At 40.8% G+C, this 21,265-nt stretch overlaps 1 protein-coding gene across 4 annotated transcripts in view; it reads right to left on the reverse strand.

Annotated features, from left to right (window-relative positions):
* Window positions 1–14,826: 14,826 nt before the first annotated feature.
* Window positions 14,827–21,265, reverse strand: part of LOC124594861 (glutaminyl-peptide cyclotransferase-like) — a 75,692-nt gene continuing 69,253 nt past the window's right edge. For all 4 annotated transcript variants that reach the window (XM_047133324.1, XM_047133328.1, XM_047133325.1 and 1 more), the window contains 2 exons: window positions 18,974–19,199; window positions 14,827–15,080 (listed from right to left, as the gene is read on the reverse strand). In XM_047133324.1, the coding sequence (XP_046989280.1) occupies window positions 14,926–15,080; window positions 18,974–19,199 (381 nt within the window). In that variant the 3' untranslated portion in view covers window positions 14,827–14,925. The remainder of the gene's footprint in view (window positions 15,081–18,973; window positions 19,200–21,265) is intronic.

The following is a 21,265-nucleotide window of genomic DNA, read 5'->3' on the forward strand; positions in this document are numbered from 1 at the left end:
AATTCCACAACATCCAGTTCCACATCACTGGCCACACAAGTGACAGCACAGCGGCCAGTTTTGCTCTTTTGCCATGGAATGCACACTCTGGATCATGTGGCAGTCTTTCTACGCATGGGGCCACACAAAATGTTCTGCCACTAAACATACAGAGGGCTCTACCACAGGGTGTGTGAGAATTGTTGATGAGATTCAAAAGATCTGTTGATGAAAAGATTTCGCTATAAGTGGTCGGACCCAGTCGTGGGACACGTCACACCAAACTGGTTTGGTGAAGCAATGGAAGGTATGTTGCTTAAGTTTGAGGCCTGTGTCTGGGTCATGAAGGAGATTCTGCAATTGTTGATCCGAGTCTTGCACCTCGGCAATCCAGTCATAATCGAGCCAGGCGGAGGAAGAGGAAATGCGCAACCAATAGTCTGCGACGATGTTGTCAGTGGCTTCGACGCAGCGAATGTTGCTCGTGAACTGTGAAGTGAAATTCAGGTATTGAAAACACCTGGGGGAGGAGTCCTCAGATGGGTTGCATAGTATGTCAGCCAACCAGGAGACAGTGATCCATGTAAACAGTGAAAGGTCTGCCCTATATCTCTTCTCAGAAGTAGTGGACTGCCTCATATACATGGGAATAGCTCACAATGACAGGTTGACCACTTATGCTGTATGTATGAAAGTTTACAAGAGGAAAACTGCCGAGGCTAGGGAACGCCAGTTATCTCCTCGTAACACAGCACTGATAGTGAGGTCGCTCATGTCCATTGTTGTAATAAGTTGGGCATCAAGAGACTATGAACCACTTTAGTCACACGTGGTAAGTCATCTCTGATTTTTATCAAAAGTGGGTTGCGTAGGATGTGTCCATTCGAGGCTGCATCTTACTACAGTATTCTTCCCATGCAGTGTTCAGTACTTCGGTCAGAGGAAGGAGAGTCTCAACTGTTTGTGGGATGTGTGTCCTGTAGAAATTTATGATACCTAAGAATCTGCATAACCCTCAGTATGTGGAGAGAGGTGGCAAGAGTCGTATCTGGTCTGTCTTCTCTGGTGTCGAGGGATGCCTAGGGTCTAGGGTGTCTACGTGTTGGCTGACAAATGTCACGTGGGCTTGCTGTAACTGACATTTGTTTTTGTTAATGATGACTCCACGGGACACTAGTCCCACAAGGACTTGTTGTAAGCCTCGTGCTCTTCCGCTGATGGGAAGAATGTGAGGATGTCATATATGCAGGCATAACAAAATGGTAGACTGAACAGAACTTTATCAATAAAACGTTGCCACATTTGTGAGGCATTTTTTAACGTGTGAGGCATGTACAAAAGTGTAGTGATCACTGTCTTCAGTATGTCCTCTTCTGCCATGGGAATCTGGAGGTATGCTGTTTTGTAGTGAATAATGCTGAGTATTTTGGTGCCAGCTAACATTTGAGCTTTATAGGAGACACCTAGGGACTGTCTGATGGGCGGGCAATGCTTGCCTCCATTAGCGTGTCTACGGTGGCCTTCATCACTCTAAGTTTGTGGGGAGGGAGGTGTCAAGGACTACGTCGGACAGGTGGGGCAGGTGTGGTATTTATACAACGAAACAGTACCATCGTGAACAGCACAAACTGCATGTTTCCTGATAGTAGGCTGGCCGGAGTGGCCGAGCGGTTCTGGGGGCTACAGTCTGGAACCGCGCGACCGCTACGGTCGCAGGTTCGAATCCTGCCTCGGGCATGGATGTGTGTGATGTCCTTAGGTTAGTTAGGTTTAAGTAGTTCTAAGTTCTAGGGGACTTATGACCACAGCAGTTGAGTCCCATAGTGCTCAGAGCCATTTTTGAACCTGATAGTAAGGTGCACAGCTGTGGCCGAAAGCACACCACTTAGTAGAGCAGGCTCACTGGGTGGAGTGGTGAATATACCATCAGAATCATGCACTGAAGTTAGATATAGCACTTCACTAACCTGTTCTGATTTCTTGCAGAGAGGCTCTGGAAGTACGGTGGCATCCTCTGAAGAGGCAGATGTGTGGTGTGGCTGTTGCGAACATTGTAGGACAGCAGGGTTGTGCTTGGAAGCGTGAAGTGATGCTGCAGTGTCAACAGTGCACTGCTGAAGATCCATGTTTTTTGCATCTTTTGATGCCATTTGTGGTGTGTAGCGAAGAATAGTGTACATCAGAGAGCAAAGTTCACGGAAGAGTGCTAAGCACTTTAGGAGGTGGTCCAGTGGTGTACCTCCTTGTGATGAAGAGGTGGGAGATAGATGGGAGTGTTTGGGGAGAGCTTTGCTGACAACTCCAGTGATTGGCTGCTGACTGCCACAGCATAATAACAAACTGTAAGCGGGATCAGGAAGCACTTGACAGTTATGCAGAAAGTGTGCTCCCAGGACTGGCTTGGCAACGAGGAAAGCCCAGTGCATGTGACTCTCCGCCCCTAAGTCCAAAGTGATTGAGGCGGTGCCAGAAACTGCAATGACAATGAGAGAATAGTTCGTGCTCGAAATAGCGGGAGGATGCTGATGACAGAGGCTGTGTTAACAGGGAAGTAGATTTGTGTCAGATGGTTGTAAACAAATAAGTGTGAGCTATCAGAAGGGCGATATGAAGTGGCAGAACTGTTTAGGTGTGGTTGATTATGGCATCTTGTGGTTGTAGAATGGCCTGGTGCATCTAGGGCAAGCGGCCTCTGTACTCGTTTGGGTAAGCACAAGGCACTCTGCAGTTGCTAGCCTCCTGCCTGAATTAGCTGTGGAACAGTGGACAGCGTTGTCTCTGGAATGGCATCTGTAAACAGTGCTGGGGCAGGGCAGCGGGTCAGGGAGGTGATCGTATTTGCTGTATTGTTTAGTGATTGTTGTTCGTTGGCACTGTGAAGGTCACATGGTGTGGCGGTGGGAGGGGCCCAGTGCTGGATTGGCGGTAGTCGGTTAGCCTCATTTGCCTCGTAGCCAAATGGGGCAATGGCCTTGCTGATGGCTCAGCAGCTGCTTATGAGAGTACATTGCAGCACCAGGGTGTGAACTCGGTCTGCGAGGTGAAGCTTGGCATCAAGGAGTCATCCTTGTGTGACAGCACTGTGGTGTGGATGTGTGTGGGAAGTTTCAAAAGCCCCAGTGTCCAGAGCGTGAAATCATGCATCAGAGTAGGATCAATCTCCACACACAGGCGTCGCCAGAGTGAGGCTGGCAGATTGTCTCCGAAAGTTTCTTTGTGCAATACTACGTGTAGTTGCTGTTCTGGGGAGCATGAAAGGTGCCAGAGCAACAAAGCCTTAGTCGTTTCGTACTTGCTGTGAGCGGGTGCTGCCAGGAATAGGTCACAGTTTATGTCCACGTCATCACTGAGGTGGCTGAGTAAGATCAGAAATCTCATGTTGCCATCAACAATCCCTTGGGCAGACATCAAGCACTAGCATAGAGTGAACCATACTGCTGGAAGGTTGGTACAAAATGGTGGCAGTCTAAAATTAGGCAGGGTGGTGTCGAGACTGTCTGTGGATTGTACATGTGGGACCATCCAGGGCACAGTGTCGACTGACGCGCCCAGTGCAGGAACAACACAGCATGTAGTATGCAGTTGCTGCATTTCTTGGAAATGTCTGTCTGGCGGCAATGCGGTAGCATGAAAGTTGGATGGTGCAGATGTCACATGGTACGGAGTATACACCTTGGCCAGTGCACTATACTGATGAGGCAGTGGTGGAAGTGCGGTGCTGTGTGGCTCAAACCCCATCGTGTCAGGCACGGAGATGTACAATGCTTGATTGATCAAGCAGATGCGCCCCATCTCTGTGAGCGGCATACGAGATCAAAAGTGCGCTGCTGGCATGGATGTGTTGTCAGACGTGCGTTGGTACAACACAGATGGAACCTGAAGCAGTGAACGCTGTAAAAGTTCAGACCCATGGAGCATTTTAACACTGTATGCAGAAAGCACCTGAGAGATGTGAGGCACGAGGTGTGTGGCGGTAGTTAGGTTAAACATCTTACGCGGTGTGGGAGGCACGGCTGGTATAGTTACGTTGTTGCCGCATGCGGCTCAGAAGCTAAGCGTAACTTGTTTGTGAAAGTGTCAAGAATGAAAGTAACTGAAAAAAATTACTTTTTATAAGCCAAAACCTAAATCTTCAATAACAACAACATTCTTGTTCCTGTTCTGTTTTTGGACTTGTCATGAGTGTGCACTTGGTTACTGTCAAGTGGCATAGATATTGGTTTACATACACCCTATCGTATGAAATCTGTTGAGAATTTTCTCCTCACAGTGTGTATGCTCCATCCATAGATAGCCTTCTTTGTGGTTCCAAGAAATTCAGATACGTGAACAATTTGTAGCTTCAACAAGATCTTTTAGCTTAATTTTTTCTGTTAAACTGTTTTTGAAAACTTACTTCTTGTGAATTGTTGCTGAAAATTAGCACATTGTCCACATAAACAGGAGCTATTAAAATGCCTGAACCCTGATTTTTGTAAACGACACAAGGTCAGCTGTTGATCTTGTGAAGCTTGGATTCAGCAGTATACACTGTCTAATTTCAAGTTCCAGCAACAACCACCTTGATCCGTGAACCGCCTTCTTCAGTCTTTTTAACAGCAGTATCTTTCATTGCCTTCTGTAACTTTCACATGAATCTCTTCATATAAGCTGTGACAACATCTAGATGATCAATGTAAGGATCGGGTTTAGTAGTTTGAGGTAATGAGCGAGTGTGGCACCCTGAAAATATTCTAAGTTCGGATTTGGCATGGCCGCTCGGCTAGCCGGAGTTCGGCAGGCCAGCTGCGTGGTGCCGTATATTGGCCGTTACAAGAGGGGTAGCCCCAGCACATGGTCCATCGGCCGCACGGCTGGGAATTCCTTGGTGACACTGTGTTGATGAAAGAGACTTGTACGTAGGGAGTGCCAAAGACAGCGGACTTTGTGAAACCTTAATGGCAGATATTTCACAGTTCGTATACAAATTAATAGTAGCCAGATGAATCATGATACCTCAAAAAGAAACATGTATATTACCATTATTTGCACGACAATTCTGATGGTGCAGTCAGATTTTCAATATCTTTATTAGTTTGAAGTTTAGTATCTGATGGTAAATTATACAAGTAACACCCAGCAACGAATTTCCAAAATCTAAACAGTTCATCCGATTTCATCGATCTGTGTGTCTTTAGAAAGCTATTAGTGTAAATCTAAATTGATATGAATTAAAGGCATGTAACTTAAATAGTACGTGAGTTATTGGAGGTCAAAGTGGTGGATTACTATCGATCTTGTCAGGCCATAAGTACTCCACAGTTAAATGAAGATACGGTAGCAGCATGCTTATAAATATATTGATTCATCTATGTCTTTGTTTATATCCGATATATAATATTCATGAAGAAATTGGTTAAATATTCACTGTGTTTTAGAAATCAGACACACTAGGCTACTAGCCTACCTACTGCTTGCTATTCCTTTGATATAGGTTTATTTGATTTGTTTATGGATTTAATAATGTGTGTTAGAGCATGTTTATGGTTCAGCCGTAGAAATATTTATTTAATTTCAAGTTATTTATATGTAAATTCAGTATTTGGTATGTGTTTCAATATGTTTGTGTGTGTTCATTGGCTTGGACACATGGTGGGAGCGCTCTAGCCAATCACAGTGCTCATTACTAAGGGAGGCAACTACTGTAGTGAATGGAGAGCTGGTTCTGGCAGTGCGGCAGTGCTGGAGAGTACGGTACAGGACACGGGAGGTGCTGGAATATGGCACAAGGGACGCACGGTTGTGAGAGAGACTTGGAGTGTGGAGCAGTTTGCACGTGGTCGCAAGAGATGGAAATACTTCGGAGTGTGGACTTATGAACTTGTGAGATTTCCGTGGCTTGTGCAGTGAAGACGTAGTATGTGTTTAGAAGTGAATATCTCAAGAGTTATGTTATCATTCATAACTAATTACATGCAGTAGGAATCTATTGTTTCCCTGTTATTTAACTTATATTTTATTTAATTGCTGGACCATCGACACCAATAAGTGTTTTGCAGAAATATACCACATTCTCAAAAGCACTTCTACTAGCATACTCATCATTTAAAGTCGTTAAGATAGTACATGCAAATTTTATTTATTGCAATCTTTTATTTATAAATTTCTACATTACATTCGTGATTGCTGAGTGATAGAACCTTCGACCATTCGATTCATGTGTATATTCATCTTGTATACTGTAGACTCGGCAGTATTTGGCTTGTAATGCGGCAACTATGTATCCTAGCCCCTAGACAACGAAACTAGCCAAAACTTTTAATATTTCTACACTGAGGCAGTGGGTACGTAGTGGAGGGCCACACACCACACCATCATTACTATTATTTTTTTGAAAGCCCACAGCAGCTATGGCAAATAAATATCTGAATGAGTTATAACTGGTGCATATGTTTCACCATACTCCAGGCCTTGCTTCTGAGCACAACCATTTATTACTAGCCAAGCTTTATAGTGTACAATGTGGCCATCCAAATCTTTCTTTGTTTTAATCACCCATTTTGCATTTATTGGCTTCTGATCTGAAGGTGAGACAGCAGACTCCCATATGTGATCCTCATTAAGTGATTGTACCTCTTCTTGTATTCCTTTCAGCCAGTTTTCAGCATTGTCAGACAGTGTTCCTTCTTCCAGTGACAGAAAACCAGTCTTGGATGACTGTTCAGACTGATAAGTTACAAAGTCATGTAGCTTCTTTGGGTTCTGAGTTCTGGATGCATTCCAACCTTCTTTTCCTTTCTTACTTCCCCTCTTGGGGTACCAGTTTATCTTCCCCATTTCCACCATTCAACAGCTCCATTGCATGAGCTCTTCCCTCTTCCCCTTTCCCATTTGTCAAAACTGTTACCACAGTTAGTCTGAGGCACTGCCAACCCAGGAAATTTCCAACACTGATAGGATAGTTTCGAATAGTATAGTTTGGTATAGAATGTTACACTGTAGTATTCATTGAGAAAATATGGATAAAGTAAAGTTAAGGGACTGCTACACAATTAGTAAGCACATGCTGGATTCTAATGCTAATACCGTACATTCGACTGGAATTGCTTTTAAGTATGGATGGAAAGCAAATCATGATAAGATGGGTTCACTATATATGATGTGATTCAAATTATATGTAAGGTCAACAACGTAATTATACTATAGTCGTTACACTAAGTTAATCACAAATTACTATGATTACTCAATTACAAGTGTGGCAGATGCAAGGGTACAGAGATATGAGTTAATAATTTGGGAGTTTGTGAGACAATTTCCCCATAATAGCTGATATAATTGAGAGATTGTGCTTATTTGGTAGGCAATTAAGTTTAAGTTATGTTGTTAGGGTTTGTCAAGAGCACTGAACTGATTCTGGGTTTGTTGTGTTTGGATTTTTTGTTAGAGGCGCTCTTGTGGCGTCGTCCATTGAAGAAAGACCATCTTATGATGAAACCATATCATCACAAGTAGCCACAGAGTCTACAGCGTCGTGCGTCACATCATGGAGCCCCTTCATGAAAAAATACCATTACAATGGTCAATGCTGACCTAAGAGTGTTGAAAAAAGTGAAGGGTGAGTCTGCCAATAGACTTGGGACAGCTTAGTCATTCTTTTATTACTAACAAGTTGTAATTTGAGTTGTGAATTTAAGTTTGTTTGTAATCTGGCAAATATCATCAGATAATCTTCCAGAACAGTTTTTTTGTTAAAAACCAATTTTGAGAAAGAACTACTTTGTCAGGCATGTCCTTAAGTTGACTTGTCTGTAGGAGTGTCTTAAGAATAAAGAATAAATGAGTTAAAACTTCAAGCATGATGCAGCATTTTTTCGGGCAGCTCCTTGTTTATTACATAGTATCTTGTGAACTGTGTGTGGTACCACGATATAATTTTCTCGGTGCATTTAGCAGCATGTATGGATAGGGTCTGTGAAATTTATTGTGAATGGTGTTAGTAGCACAGAAGTAATAAATTTAAATGTCATGCATGATGCGTCAGTTGTTCACATTTCTCTGCTTATGACGTCATATCCCCTGAGCTATGGCAGTTAGGAGGTTCTTGCCCCCACAGTGATTGTTGTTTGACGGTAAGGGATGTGTGTTTCAAGTTTGTTTGAAATCGGCCAAGTGGTTTAGGAGGAGATGTGGAACATACATCCATTGTTACGAGGGCTATTCAGAAAGTAAGGAACGTTTTGGCATTAAAAAACAACTAAGTACAAGAAATACATTTTATTATATACATCTGAAAGAGTGCCTGATATTCTATTTTTCCACATAGTCACCAAACAAATTGAGGCAATTATCGTAGCGGTGGACAAGCTTTGAAAGACTTCCGTCATAAAATTCTGCCGCCTGAGACTTCAGCCAGTGAGTCACACTTGCCTGGAGTTCTGCGTCGTCATCAAAGTGCTGCGTTGCAAGCCCGTTCTTCATCTTGGGAAACAAGTGGAAGTCGCTTGGTGCAAGATCGGGGCTGTAGGGCAGATGAGGGAAAATTTCCCATTTGAATGAATTAAGGAGTTCTTTAGTGTAATTTGCCGTGTGAGGTCGGGCATTGTTGTACAAAAACAAAATTTGTGGTAGCCTAGCTTTTGAGTGACCATTTCAAACAACAAAGTTTGTGAAACTTATGGAAAAGAAAGCAAAAGCTCCGTTATTGTGAAACGATGGTTTTCACAAATCATTTCATCAACTTTAGCGACAAGATCGTCAGTCACAATGCTCGGGCGTCCACTCTTTTCTTCATCATGAATACTGGTTCGGCCATTTTTAAACCGAATCCATTTGCGGATGGAACATTCTCATTACGTTGTTTCTACATCTATATCTACATACATACTTACTCTGCAATCCACCATACGGTGCGTGGCGGAGGGTACCTCGTACCACAACTGGCATCTTCTCTCCCTGTTCCACTCCCAAACAGAACGAGGGAAAAATGACTGCCTATATGCCTCTGTACGAGCCCTAATCTCTCTTATCTTATCTTTGTGGTCTTTCAGCGAAATGTAAGTCGACGGCAGTAAAATTGTACTGAAGCCAGCCTCAAATGCTGGTTCTCTAAATTTCCTCAGTAGCGATTCACGAAAAGAATGCCTCCTTTCCTCCAGACATTCCCACCCGAGTTCCTAAAGCATTTCCGTAACACTCACATGATGATCAAACCTACCAGTAACAAATCTAGCAGCCCGCCTCTGAGTTGCTTCTATGTCCTCCCTCAATCCAACCTGATACACAGTTCATGATAAATTTTTATAGGTTTTAGCTTTTCTGCCAGCAAAAACCTTATCACAGACTGCACCTCACAACTGGTGGGATTTTTGATTGCAGTGCACATTTCAAATTAAAAAATCGAAAACACCAGATGCGCGGGGATGTTCCCGCTGTCACGGATAGATGCCGACTGAGCTGCCGAGTACATACATGCCAAAATAGAAGCGATTGGCACGCCCCTAGTGGCGTCAGATTGAAACATTCCGTACTTTCTAAATAGCCCTTGTAGAATAGCATTGCAAGAAGTGTAGATAGAAGTTATAAATGAGGAGTCATGAAACTTATATGGGAGCAACTGAGTAGACTTTATATGTTACAGGGGAAATTCCATCAAAGAGTGTTACGACAAGGGTCAGAGGCTGTGTATGCTTTTATAGACTCAAGATATGGTGTGCAGCCAATTCTTTGCATGTACAGGAATGGTAAGGGCAGGCAGCCACTTGGAAGCGATGGTCTATGCCTAGGTCAAGTGAATTCACAGAAGGAATGACTAACTTTTTTTTTTTTTTTGTAGAGGGGTGAATAAAGGGACATTCATATTGAAGAGCTAAAAAGGTAATCACACAGTATCTGCCCACAGAACAGAGTGTAAGCACAGCTCTTAAAGAGGTAAGAAGCTGTAGAGTGACTGTCAGTCACATGTTTAGTGTGTTCTCCAAAATAGTTATATAGAATTACCTGGGCACCACTGTTTCCCTGCTTTCATATTTCCACACCTTTGACTTATCACAAATCTGAGGTTTGAGACTGTACAGAGTGGTGTAAATAAAAAGCTCAGCATGTAACTCCTTATGGTAAAGAGAAACCTAAACAATTTTTTAGTAAATTGGAGGTACTTTTTTGCTTTTGTGATCAGCAAAAGAAAGAAAGAAAGAAAGAAAAATAAAGGTAGTTAATTCCAGTAACCACAATATAACCTCATTAAACAGTTCAACTGCTTCTCATATTTTCTCTATGAAAAGGGAACAATGTGTACAGAAATCCCATACAAAGGCAACAATAAAATGCAAAATCGAAAAACCATTTACTGTATTATAGGTTGTAATGAACAAAGGATTTGATCAGTTGGACATACACAAATATTTTGTGAAGTATAACTCTATCCTATGTGTATGCTAAATTGCTTGATGGTTATTTATTTTCAAAAATTAAATTAGATTATGTCTTAAGGAATTTTAAATTTTCGGAAAAAAAGTTCATTGAAATAACTTGAAAATCTACTGTTATTTAAAGAATAATGGAAAACCCAAGATAGACTGTAACAATACCAGAGAAGGAAAGTTGCTACTCACCATATAGCGGAGATGCTGAGCTGCGATAGGCATAATAAAAAGATTCACACAGTTATAGGTTTCAGCCATTAAGGCCTTTGTCAGCAGTACACACACACCAACACACACACACACACACACACACACACACACACACACACACTCACGTGCGCGCAACTTGCACACACATCTGCAGTTTCAGAGAGCTGAAACTACACTACGAGCAGCAGCACCAGTGCATGATGGGAGTGGCGACTGGGTGGGGGTAGGAGGAGGCTGGGGCGGGAGGGGGGAGGGATAGTTTGGTGGGAGTGGTGGACAGTGAAGTGCTGCAGTTTAGATGGTTAGACGGAGGGTAGGAGAGAAGGTGCAGAGGTGGGAGGGGGGGGGGGGGGTAAGTAGCGGAAAGGAATATAAAAAGAGAGAGAGAGAGAAATTAAAAGACTGGGTGTGGCGGTGAAATGACGACTGTGCAGTGACTGTCACTGTCCTCACCCATCCAGCCCCCTCCCTGTTCCCATTCCAGCACTGCACAGTCGTCATTTCACCGCCACACCCAGTCTTTTAATTTCTGTTTATTTCTCTCCTTTCCGCTACTTAACCCCTCCCCCTTTCTCTCCTACCCTCCGTCTAAACTGCAACACTTCACTGTCCACCACTCCCATCATGCACTGGTGCTGCTGCTCGCAGTGTAGTTTCAGCTCTCTGAGACTGCAGATGTGTGCGCAAGTAGCGCGCGCGCGCGCGCTGGTGTGTGTGTGTGTGTGTGTGTGTGTGTGTGTGTGTGTGTGTGTGTGTGTGTGTGTGTGTGTACTGCTGACAAAGGCCTTAATGGCCGAAAGCTATGATTGTGCGAATCTTTATTGGGCCTATCGCGGCTCAGCATCTCCGCTATATGGTGAGTAGCAACTTTCCTTCTCTCATAATGTTATTTAAAGAATACTTGTTTTTAATGTTATGCAATGTTGCAGTTAATTAAGAAAGATGGATTACAGGAAATCTTTCATCTCAGTGAGAGTATCTGTGGTGTAACATGGTTTTCTATGGCGTAGTGTGTTTCACTTGTCTCCTCTTAAGCTGGCTAAAGATGTTTGTGGAAACTGAAACCATAGTTTAGGCTGAAGTTAAGTATGGAACATCATACTATGTGCACCTTTATTTGATGTACATGAAGACAGATGGAAAAGGAACTCATCTAAGCATATTGGCAATGCATGGCGGCGAATGTGCATCTCCACTGTGGAGGCCACTTACATTCTGGACTTGTAGCTTGGCGTTGCCGTGGAAGTCAAAGAGGAAAGGGATGCTGGCAAGAATGTAAATGATGGAACAACTAAGGAATAGTGATGAGAACAATCATTCCATCTCTAATGCCAAAGTGTTGCATATACATGGTATGATCTATTGTGAGCCACAAGTTATGAGCAATCTGTTTCACGTGAAATAGTAAAAGCAAAAGTAAAGTTGAAACATTGCTGTTGCAGTATAGAAGAATTACCACAAATCTGACTGTGTAATTTCAGCAGCTTAAATAGATCAGAGCTCTTTTCCAGCACCCAGCCCAAATGCTAAAGCAGAACAACTCACAAAGTGTTGTTTAGTGCCACTGCATAGCATGTCTGCTAAAGCAATTAAATTCAAGAATGGCGACCGCAAATTACTCATAAGGTAAAGTTGGCTCACATATGCAACCAGGTGACAGAATGTACATGAAGTGCAATACCACAACAGTGTAACACTCCAATACATAGTAAAGCAAGGATGAAAAACCAAGCAACTAAATGGGGCTTGAAAATTTTTGTTGTTGTGCATTCATGTTAACTATCATTCTTTATTACAAAATGAAAATATTTATTGCTCAAGAATATGTGGTATCCATACCCAAAGCAGTTTTAAAGAATTCTTTAGAGTGCATCTGCCTCACAATACATTTAGTCCGTTGTTAAGTTTGTTGTCAATTAACAAGCTTGGTACAAAGACCATAGTTGATGTTATAAATATAATACTGACATATAATACATAGCCATTGACATACCTGAAACATATATTTGTTGTCTTGAAGCTGAAGTGCCAAGTTCCACATCATAATGAATTACTGTGCAAATTATCCAGAAAAGAAGTAACTGACTAAAGCTAAAAAGTACTTTCTGAAGCAGCCAAAACAAAACAGGCCAGGGGACATCCTAATTAGGTACAAACAAAGTGAAAAAAACCTGTGCAGGTAAATAATACAGGGTGATTCAAAAAGAATACCGCAACTTTAAAAATGTGTATTTAATGAAAGAAACATAATATAACCTTCTGTTATACATCATTACAAAGAGTATTTAAAAAGGTTTTTTTTCACTCAAAAACAAGTTCAGAGATGTTCAATATGGCCCCCTCCAGACACACGAGCAATATCAACCCGATACTCCAACTCGTTCCACACTCTCTGTAGCATATCAGGCGTAACACTTTGGATAGCCGCTGATATTTCTCGTTTCAAATCATCAATGGTGGCTGGGAGAGGTGGCCGAAACACCATATCCTTAACATACCCCCATAAGAAAAAAATCGCAGGGGGTAAGATCAGGGCTTCTTGGAGGCCAGTGATGAAGTGCTCTGTCACGGGCTGCCTGGCGGCCGATCCATCGCCTCGGGTAGTTGACGTTCAGGTAGTTACGGACAGGTAAGTGCCAATGTGGTGGCGCTCCATCCTGCTGAAATATGAATTATTGTGCTTCTTGTTCGAGCTGAGGGAACAGCCAATTCTCTAACATCTCCAGATACTGTAGTCCAGTTACAGTAGCACCTTCGAAGAAAAAGGGACCAAAAACTTTATTGGCTGAAATGGCACAGGAAACGTTCACCTTAGGCGAGTCACGTTCATACTGAGTTGTTTCCCGCGGATTCTCAGTGCCCCATATACAGACATTGTGACGGTTGACTTTCCCGTTAGTGTGGAAAGTTGCTTCATCACTAAACGCAATCTTTGAAATGAAAGATTCATCTGTTTACATTTGAGCAAGGATAAAATCACAGAAATCGATTCTTTTAATCTTATCAGCTGCAGACAGTGCTTGAACCAATTTCAGACGATAAGGTTTCATAACTAACCTTTTTCGTAGGACTCTCCATACAGTTGATTGTGGAATTTTCAGCTCTCTGCTAGCTCTGCGAGTCGATTTTCCTGGGCTGCGAACAAATGCTTGCTGGATGCGTGCTACATTTTCATCACTCGTTCTCGGCCGTCCAGAACTTTTCCCTTTGCACAAACACCCATTCTCTGTAAACTGTTTATACCAACATTTAATACACCACCTATCAGGAGGTTTAACACCATACTTCGTTCGAAATGCACGCTCAACAACTGTCGTCGATTCACTTCTGCCGTACTCAATAACACAAAAAGCTTTCTGTTGAGCGGTCGCCATCTTAGCATCAACTGATGCTGACGCCTAGTCAACAGCGCCTCAAGCGAACAAATGTACAACTAAATGAAACTTTATAGCTCCCTTAATTCGCCGACAGATAGTGCTTAGCTCTGCCTTTTGTCGTTGCAGAGTTTTAAATTCCTAAAGTTGTGGTATTCTTTTTGAATCACCCTGTATAATGCACGCAGTTGTTTGATGATCTTCAGTTTTTGAATTTACAGGCTCCATAAATGCCAAGAGTGCAGTAGGTAAATATACATACCGCTGTAAGTTTGGATAATAAGTAACTATCTAAGTATTCAGCCAGAACAATACAAACACCATCTTTCCAATTATATCCAGATAGGCATAATACCATACCTACCTTTCTCTACATTTTTATGAAAAAATTAAAAATTCTATACCACAGAATATGAGAGCTAAAATTACCATTGATCTGCCTCAATATATTTTATCACTCACTCATATTTATCCTACAAATGTGTTTGTTCATTTCTGCGTTTCACTTTTTTCATCCTGGAATGTAACACATGTGTTCCACAGAAGTTACACAAGACTAAAAGTCTCTCATGCTCTACTGACTTCCATTTCCATTGTCAGAGATTATTCTCCTAGTGTGAACAGCTTGGGTCAAATTTTACAGCAGTCAAAAATTGTCAGTGCAAAAAATTTACATTAAAAATGTTGTATTTGTTTTCACACAGTTGGTGGGTGATGGTTCTGAAATCTTACAATGGGTGATTTGTTTCATTTGTGGGTGATACTGTTATCTGGGTCTAAATATGTACTAGACACACAAGATTTTCAGAGGAAAAGTTGCCCCATGCCAACAAGATTCCAAAATTATGAGAAAGAATGCAACATTTGTTGTAAAAGCAAAATAGTTATATTTGAAGACTCCTGGCCATGTGTTTGTACAATAGATAATTATTTACAAGTAATAGTATGAGCAGTGTATATATTTACAAGTCAATCATATGCAAACTTTCTGCCACAAAAAGTCGCAACATTTTGTTCAGATTGTCTACGGTGCTGAAGTCAATAGCATTGCGGTTATCACGGAATGTGTGCCAGACTTCAGGAAAGGCACGCGGTATTATATGTAGTATGCGTACACCTGTAATAAAAAGTTATTTTTACTATACTGCAAATATTTGAAGAAAATGTAAAAAAAAAAAAAAAAAAATATATATATATATATATTTTAATGACTTAAAGCAAGATACATTTCAGTGACTTTTCAATGTATTTCTCTCTGGGAGGTGGTGTGGGAGAAAAGCTGACTAATACCATATCTCAAGAAACCCAGTGATATTCACTATTTTGTCGTTGCGTTATTTAAAAATACAGATTTTAAATGTTACAATGGATAAATGATTTTGGACTGAAATTACGTTTTTTTTATTGGCTGCAGAAAGCGCTGGGACTCTAAATACTCACAAAAATGTAACATTACTGTCATAAAAGAGCGTAATTTGTTGTTCATAGCAAAAGTTGAATCCAAGGAAGCTTTTTTGTATGCTCTGTTTTTCAATTCACAAATCAATTTTTCAACTTAAATGTAATTTTTATCAATAGTTTTAACTATAACTCTAGCAAATTAAAAATTCACAGAATTTCATACCTAACACATTTTACTTTTAGTCTTTAGCTTTGATAAATGGTTCACTACACCAAAAACATTTACAGTGTGTATTCAGACACACTCCAATTTCTGCACAGTATGTGTTACAAGTGTATTAATTATACTTATTTTTAAAGTATTATGTTAATAATGTGCTATAACTATCACACATTCAATGGCAGGCTATTAAGGAGTGCAGTTATCTGCAACAGAACTGAAAACCAAATTCTACAGATCATCTAAATTTGCACACAAACATTGAATAAATACAATGCCATGCAATGCCAGTATGGATGATATGCACAGATTACTTGAAGTTACAAGAGCCTAAAATTTACATTGAAGTAGTGCTGAAGATTCTTATGCTGGAAAATAATGAACATGTAGGACTGAACCGACTAATGATTGGTGTGAAGATTGCAATTGCTAAAAATTTGTTGCACAAAGCTTGAAGAATTATGTGAATGGTCCTGAAAAATAATCATATTGCTAAAGGAGTCAATATACAATACGAGGCAGGTACAAGAAAATCACATTGGAACAATGTGGGAAGATGAATTGAAAATTCAGTAAGGGAAACTACTGAAAACAACAGTAGCATGAGGAGAAAAAACTAACACATTCCATAAGTTAAGATGGAAAATGGCACAGTAACTAATGACACAGAGTAAATTATATAAGCATTGCACAATTACTTGAAGTGAGTGTACAGTTCAATGGGTGAATAAAATACGCACGTAATGAATTATTAAACATCCGCAGCTCGTGGTCGTGCAGTAGCGTTCTCGCTTCCCGCGCCCGGGTTCGATTCCCGGTGGGGTCAGGGATTTTCTCTGCCTCGTGATGACTGGGTGTTGTGTGATGTCCTTAGGTTAGTTAGGTTTAAGTAGTTCTAAGTTCTAGGGGACTGATGACCATAGATGTTAAGTCCCATAGTGCTCAGAGCCATTTTTTTGAATTATTAATAACAACAACATTCTGAAGATAATGTCAGATGAGGTGCACAAAGGCAGTGAAAGTATGGAAAAAGGAAAGGCATGCTGTAATTATTCTACTTCACAAGAAGGGATGCAAACAAAACAAATCAGGCCTTTCTCCTCCACATAACGTGCAAAACAATCACTACAATTTTCTATAGCAGCACAGAACCACCATGTATTTTAATTAATCAAAGGAAAAAAATGGCTTTTATGTAGACATAGTAAAATGATTATTTATAGGCTGAGAACTACATTAAAGACTAGAATGGAGTAAAGAATGTGAATTCTCATACTGCATGGGATTCAATGTGGGTTAAGCCCGTACCTACGTCTGTACTAGCAGCCCTGAAGAAAGAAGGTTTTCAAAAAAATATAGATAACATGGACACACCGCTACCAATGGATGCTTGAACATAAATGCAAATGCTAGCCAAGCATGCAGGTTACACCATGAATGACACTGTTCAATGTCATATACAATGGAAGTGCCAGATGTGGTCAGAAGAGTGTTCTGAGTAGTTGTGTGTGCTTTATGTAAGAGCTAAGTGTATTCAAATCTGCGTAAATTGTTGGTGCCCTTATGGTGTGTGGCTGCTTCCATAACCAAAGGAGACGAAGTGTTTGGTGTCTTAAGAGGCTCCTATCTAAGATTTATACCCAGTAGAGGGTAAACAGAAAAGCATTTGCTAAGTTACAATGTGAACAAAAGGGTGGCTCAAGTGATTTTGATAGACTGTCACTGAAGAAGACTATGACAAAGGATACACGGACAAAATCTGTGAAAGTCACTGCAGAACTGAATGTTGCACTCGTGAACCCTGTCAGCTTGATGCACCATGAAGGGAGCACTATAAACTGGGAATTCCAGGGTGAGCTGGAATTACAAAACCACTCAGCAGTGATATAAATACCAGTAACAGAATACATGGTGCTGAAGCCATAAAACCTGGACAGTACAGCAATGGAAGGAAGTCACATGGTCGGATGAGGCTTCTTTCACATCGTTTCGAAATTCTGGTCGATTTTACTGAAACAAGGTGTGGGTTCGGTGACGACTGGGCAACCTTATCATGGTATTCCATGGGCCCCACTGTTACTCTGCAAGGTTGCATTACTGCTAAGGATGAGGTAACTGCTTTCACCCATCAGGTCCATCCCACGGTACAGTGTTTGTTCCTCAATGGTGATGCTGTGTTCCAAGATGACAGAGCCTAGTTCACTCAGGTCGCACTGTCCAGATCTGTTTTTGCTGGTACGAAGATGTACTGTCGCATCTCCCCTCACCTCCAGACCACAAAGGCTCATATCTCAATATTACTGAGCCTTTGTGGTCTAATTTGGAGAGAAGGCTGTGTAATCGCTATCTACCTCCACCACATTACCTGCACTTGCCACTATTTTATAGGGAGAATGGTATAAGGCAAAACCAAAAGAACCTGCATTTATCCGTTCTGAAATGACAGAGCTGTTTTGAATGTCAACGAGTTTCCTACATCATATTAGGCACGACAATGTGTTGTGTTTATGGTGTTTTCATATTCTTGTCCAACCCATGCCTGTTTCAATGCTGCAGCTTCCATTAGACTCCATCAGGATAGTGGGAAATTCATGACAAAGGGGAGTGAGGCAAGGAGAATCCAAATCATCAACACTATTCACAGAATTCCTAGACAAAACTTTCACATTCTTAAAATAACAAATAATGGCTGAATTGAAGAGGATGCAAAGTGTAGACTGAATATAGCACGGAAAGCATTTCTGAAAAACAGGAATTTGTTAACATCTAATATAAATTTAACTGTTAGATGTCTTTTCTGAAGGTACTTCCGTGGAATGCAGCCTGGTACGGAAGTGACGTCAATAAGCATTTAAGACAAAAAGAGAATAGAGGTTTTCGAAATATAGTGCTACAGAAGAATGCTGAAGATTTGATGGGTACAACGTGTAATTAATGAGGATATAGAGAAAATAAATTTGTGACACATCTTGACTAAAAGACAGAATAGATTGATAGGACATATCATCAGACATCAAGGGAGCGAAAGAGAGGAATACAGCAAACAGGTTCAAAAGGATGGTGGTGGGAGTAGTTATTCAGAGATCAAAAGGTTGCACAGGATACGCTAGCATGGAGAGCTGCATCAATCTGTCTTTGGACTGAAGACAATGATTACTACTACTACTAAAACTACTACCACAACCACCAGTTGTTTTCATTGCTAACATTAAGAATTTATATCTGCACATACAAACATACAACTATAATTAACTGTTTCAGTTATGACTCATTATTAACTGCAATGCTTTGGTACATTTTGTGTTGTTATATTAAATAATGCGTACATAAATAAATGTGAAGACACTGTTGTCCACTGTGTTTATCAGATGATGGCTACGCTCTATTACCTCTTATTAAGAAAGGAATGTGGTCATCCTCAATCCCTGATGCAGTAGACATGAGTTGGAAATAACGTTGTTCAGGCTTCCCATTCGAGTATCTCTGTAGTTGTTTCAAAGCAGCTAGGCGTTCCTCTGTACTTGCAATGTGTCGGTAATACTGTTCGGTGTTCGAAAAATAACAGTAGAATACAGGATCAGGAGCACCCAATAAATCAAGCAAGACCAATACATCCTGTAAACAACAAAGCACACAATTAACAAAATCCACTATTATCGTCTCTGAGTTAGTTAGGTAAGTTCGTTTTACTTGTTACATAGATTACATACAAGACAAATATGGAACATGGAAGTTTCATAAGACTTCAGGTCAGTGTGAAAATTTCACTGAAGAGAAGTGAAGAGTATCACAGGAAGGAGATTTCTGCAATTGTGTTGCACATAAAATATTTACTTTTGATTGTCCTTATGATTATCCTTATTTGAGAAAGTGGTGGGAGATAAATTTTAATTTCTCTGTGCCATTCCTGCAGGGTACTGCTTAATTTTCTCTTCTAAATTACTAGCATTAATTTTCTCAACTTCTCTTAAAAGATGATTATTAAAAATGTCTCATGGCATGAAAGACTGAAACGAGATCTGAGGTGGTTTGTTATGGTTTGAGCACATGGCCGTTCATCTGTGCAATGTTCTGGCATTTGCCAGCAGGCTGATGGGTGTGTCAATGGAATGTGGCGGTAGCGGCAGGACCCATATGCTTCTGTCAGATTTGCCAGCAACCAGGCATGATTGCTGGACTACTGTTGAAATTGCTCGTCAATATTTTATAAAGTTTTAGTCTTCAGTTACTTATTTTAAAGTTTATTTGTGTTAATATTTGCTGTAAAAGTAACTTATTAGTGGATTTCCATTAATCTCAGTCTTCCTTCCTGTGTTATTGACTCGAGTGGTCTGTTATTCGTGAGTGTGCTTACATTGTTCATCCAAGCCTCACAACTCAGTAGTGTGTTTACATTATGCGGCGTGCAGCTGCAGCTGTAGCAGTTATAAAGCTAAGTACTGACAAACTTATTTGTGCACTGTTATAGAGTTATTAAATTTAATAGTTTTCAGTGGCGTTTTGTGCTATTTGTGGTGAAATAACAATTTAATCAACTTTTGCAAACATTCACTCACTGTGTTTAAGAGTTTTCTGTGCATTGAAGTTGTTTAGTAAATTTCGTGCTTTAGTTTTCAGCTGACGTTTATTATTGTTTCTAGTGAAATATTTCAGTAAAATTTTCATTCAGTGTTTTTAACTTCGCTGAGTGTTCCAGTGACTGCTTGAATTTTTCGTTTTAGCTAGTAATGTTGTGAAGTTTTGTTGTATTGGTATTAGTTAATGTGTAGCAGTATTAATAGAAGTAGTTGCTTTCTTAGTAGACAGAGAATTTTGAGACCACTATTGTTAGTTCTGTAAATAGTTCTACTGGTGTAACTGAACTTTGGTAACATAGGCTTATAGTTTTTTTCATTAACTGTAAAATTTTACCATGAGTAAGAAGTGTGGGCTCTGTCGTAGGTTTGTGAGCAGTGGGTTATGGCGCGGGATTTGTTCAAGGTACTTTCATTGTGGAGAATGCAGTGGGGAAGCCATTGGGCATTCTAGCGAGATCCTCTCTTGGGAATGCAGAATTGTTGTTGTTGTTGTTGTTGTGGTCTTCAGTCCTGAGACTGGTTTGATGCAGCTCTCCATGCTACCCTATCCTGTGCAAGTATCTTCATCTCCCAGTACCTACTGCAACCTACATCCTTCTGAATCTGCTTAGTGTATTCATCTCTTGGTCTCCCTCTACGATTTTTACCCCCCACGCTGGCCTCCAATGCTAAATTTGTGATCCCTTGATGCCTCAGAACATGTCCTACCAACCGGTCCCTTCTTCTCGTCAAGTTGTGCCACAAACTCCTCATTAGTTATGTGATCTACCCACCTAATCTTCAGCATTCCTCTGTAGCACCACATTTCGAAAGCTTCTATTCTCTTCCTGTCCAAACTATTTATTGTCCATGTTTCACTTCCATACATGGCTACACTCCATACAAATACTTTCAGAAACGACTTCCTGACACTTAAATCTATACTTGATGTTAACAAATTTCTATTCTTCAGAAACGCTTTCCTTGCCATTGCCAGTCTACATTTTATATCTTCTCTACCTAGACCATCATCAGTTATTTTGCTCCCCAAATAGCTAAACTCCTTTACTACTTTAAGTGTCTCATGTAATTCCCTCAGCATCACCCGACTTAATTCGACTACAT

Source organism: Schistocerca americana, chromosome 2 (genome assembly GCF_021461395.2).
Source record: "Schistocerca americana isolate TAMUIC-IGC-003095 chromosome 2, iqSchAmer2.1, whole genome shotgun sequence".
In the NCBI taxonomy this organism is placed as follows: Eukaryota; Metazoa; Arthropoda; class Insecta; order Orthoptera; family Acrididae; genus Schistocerca; species Schistocerca americana.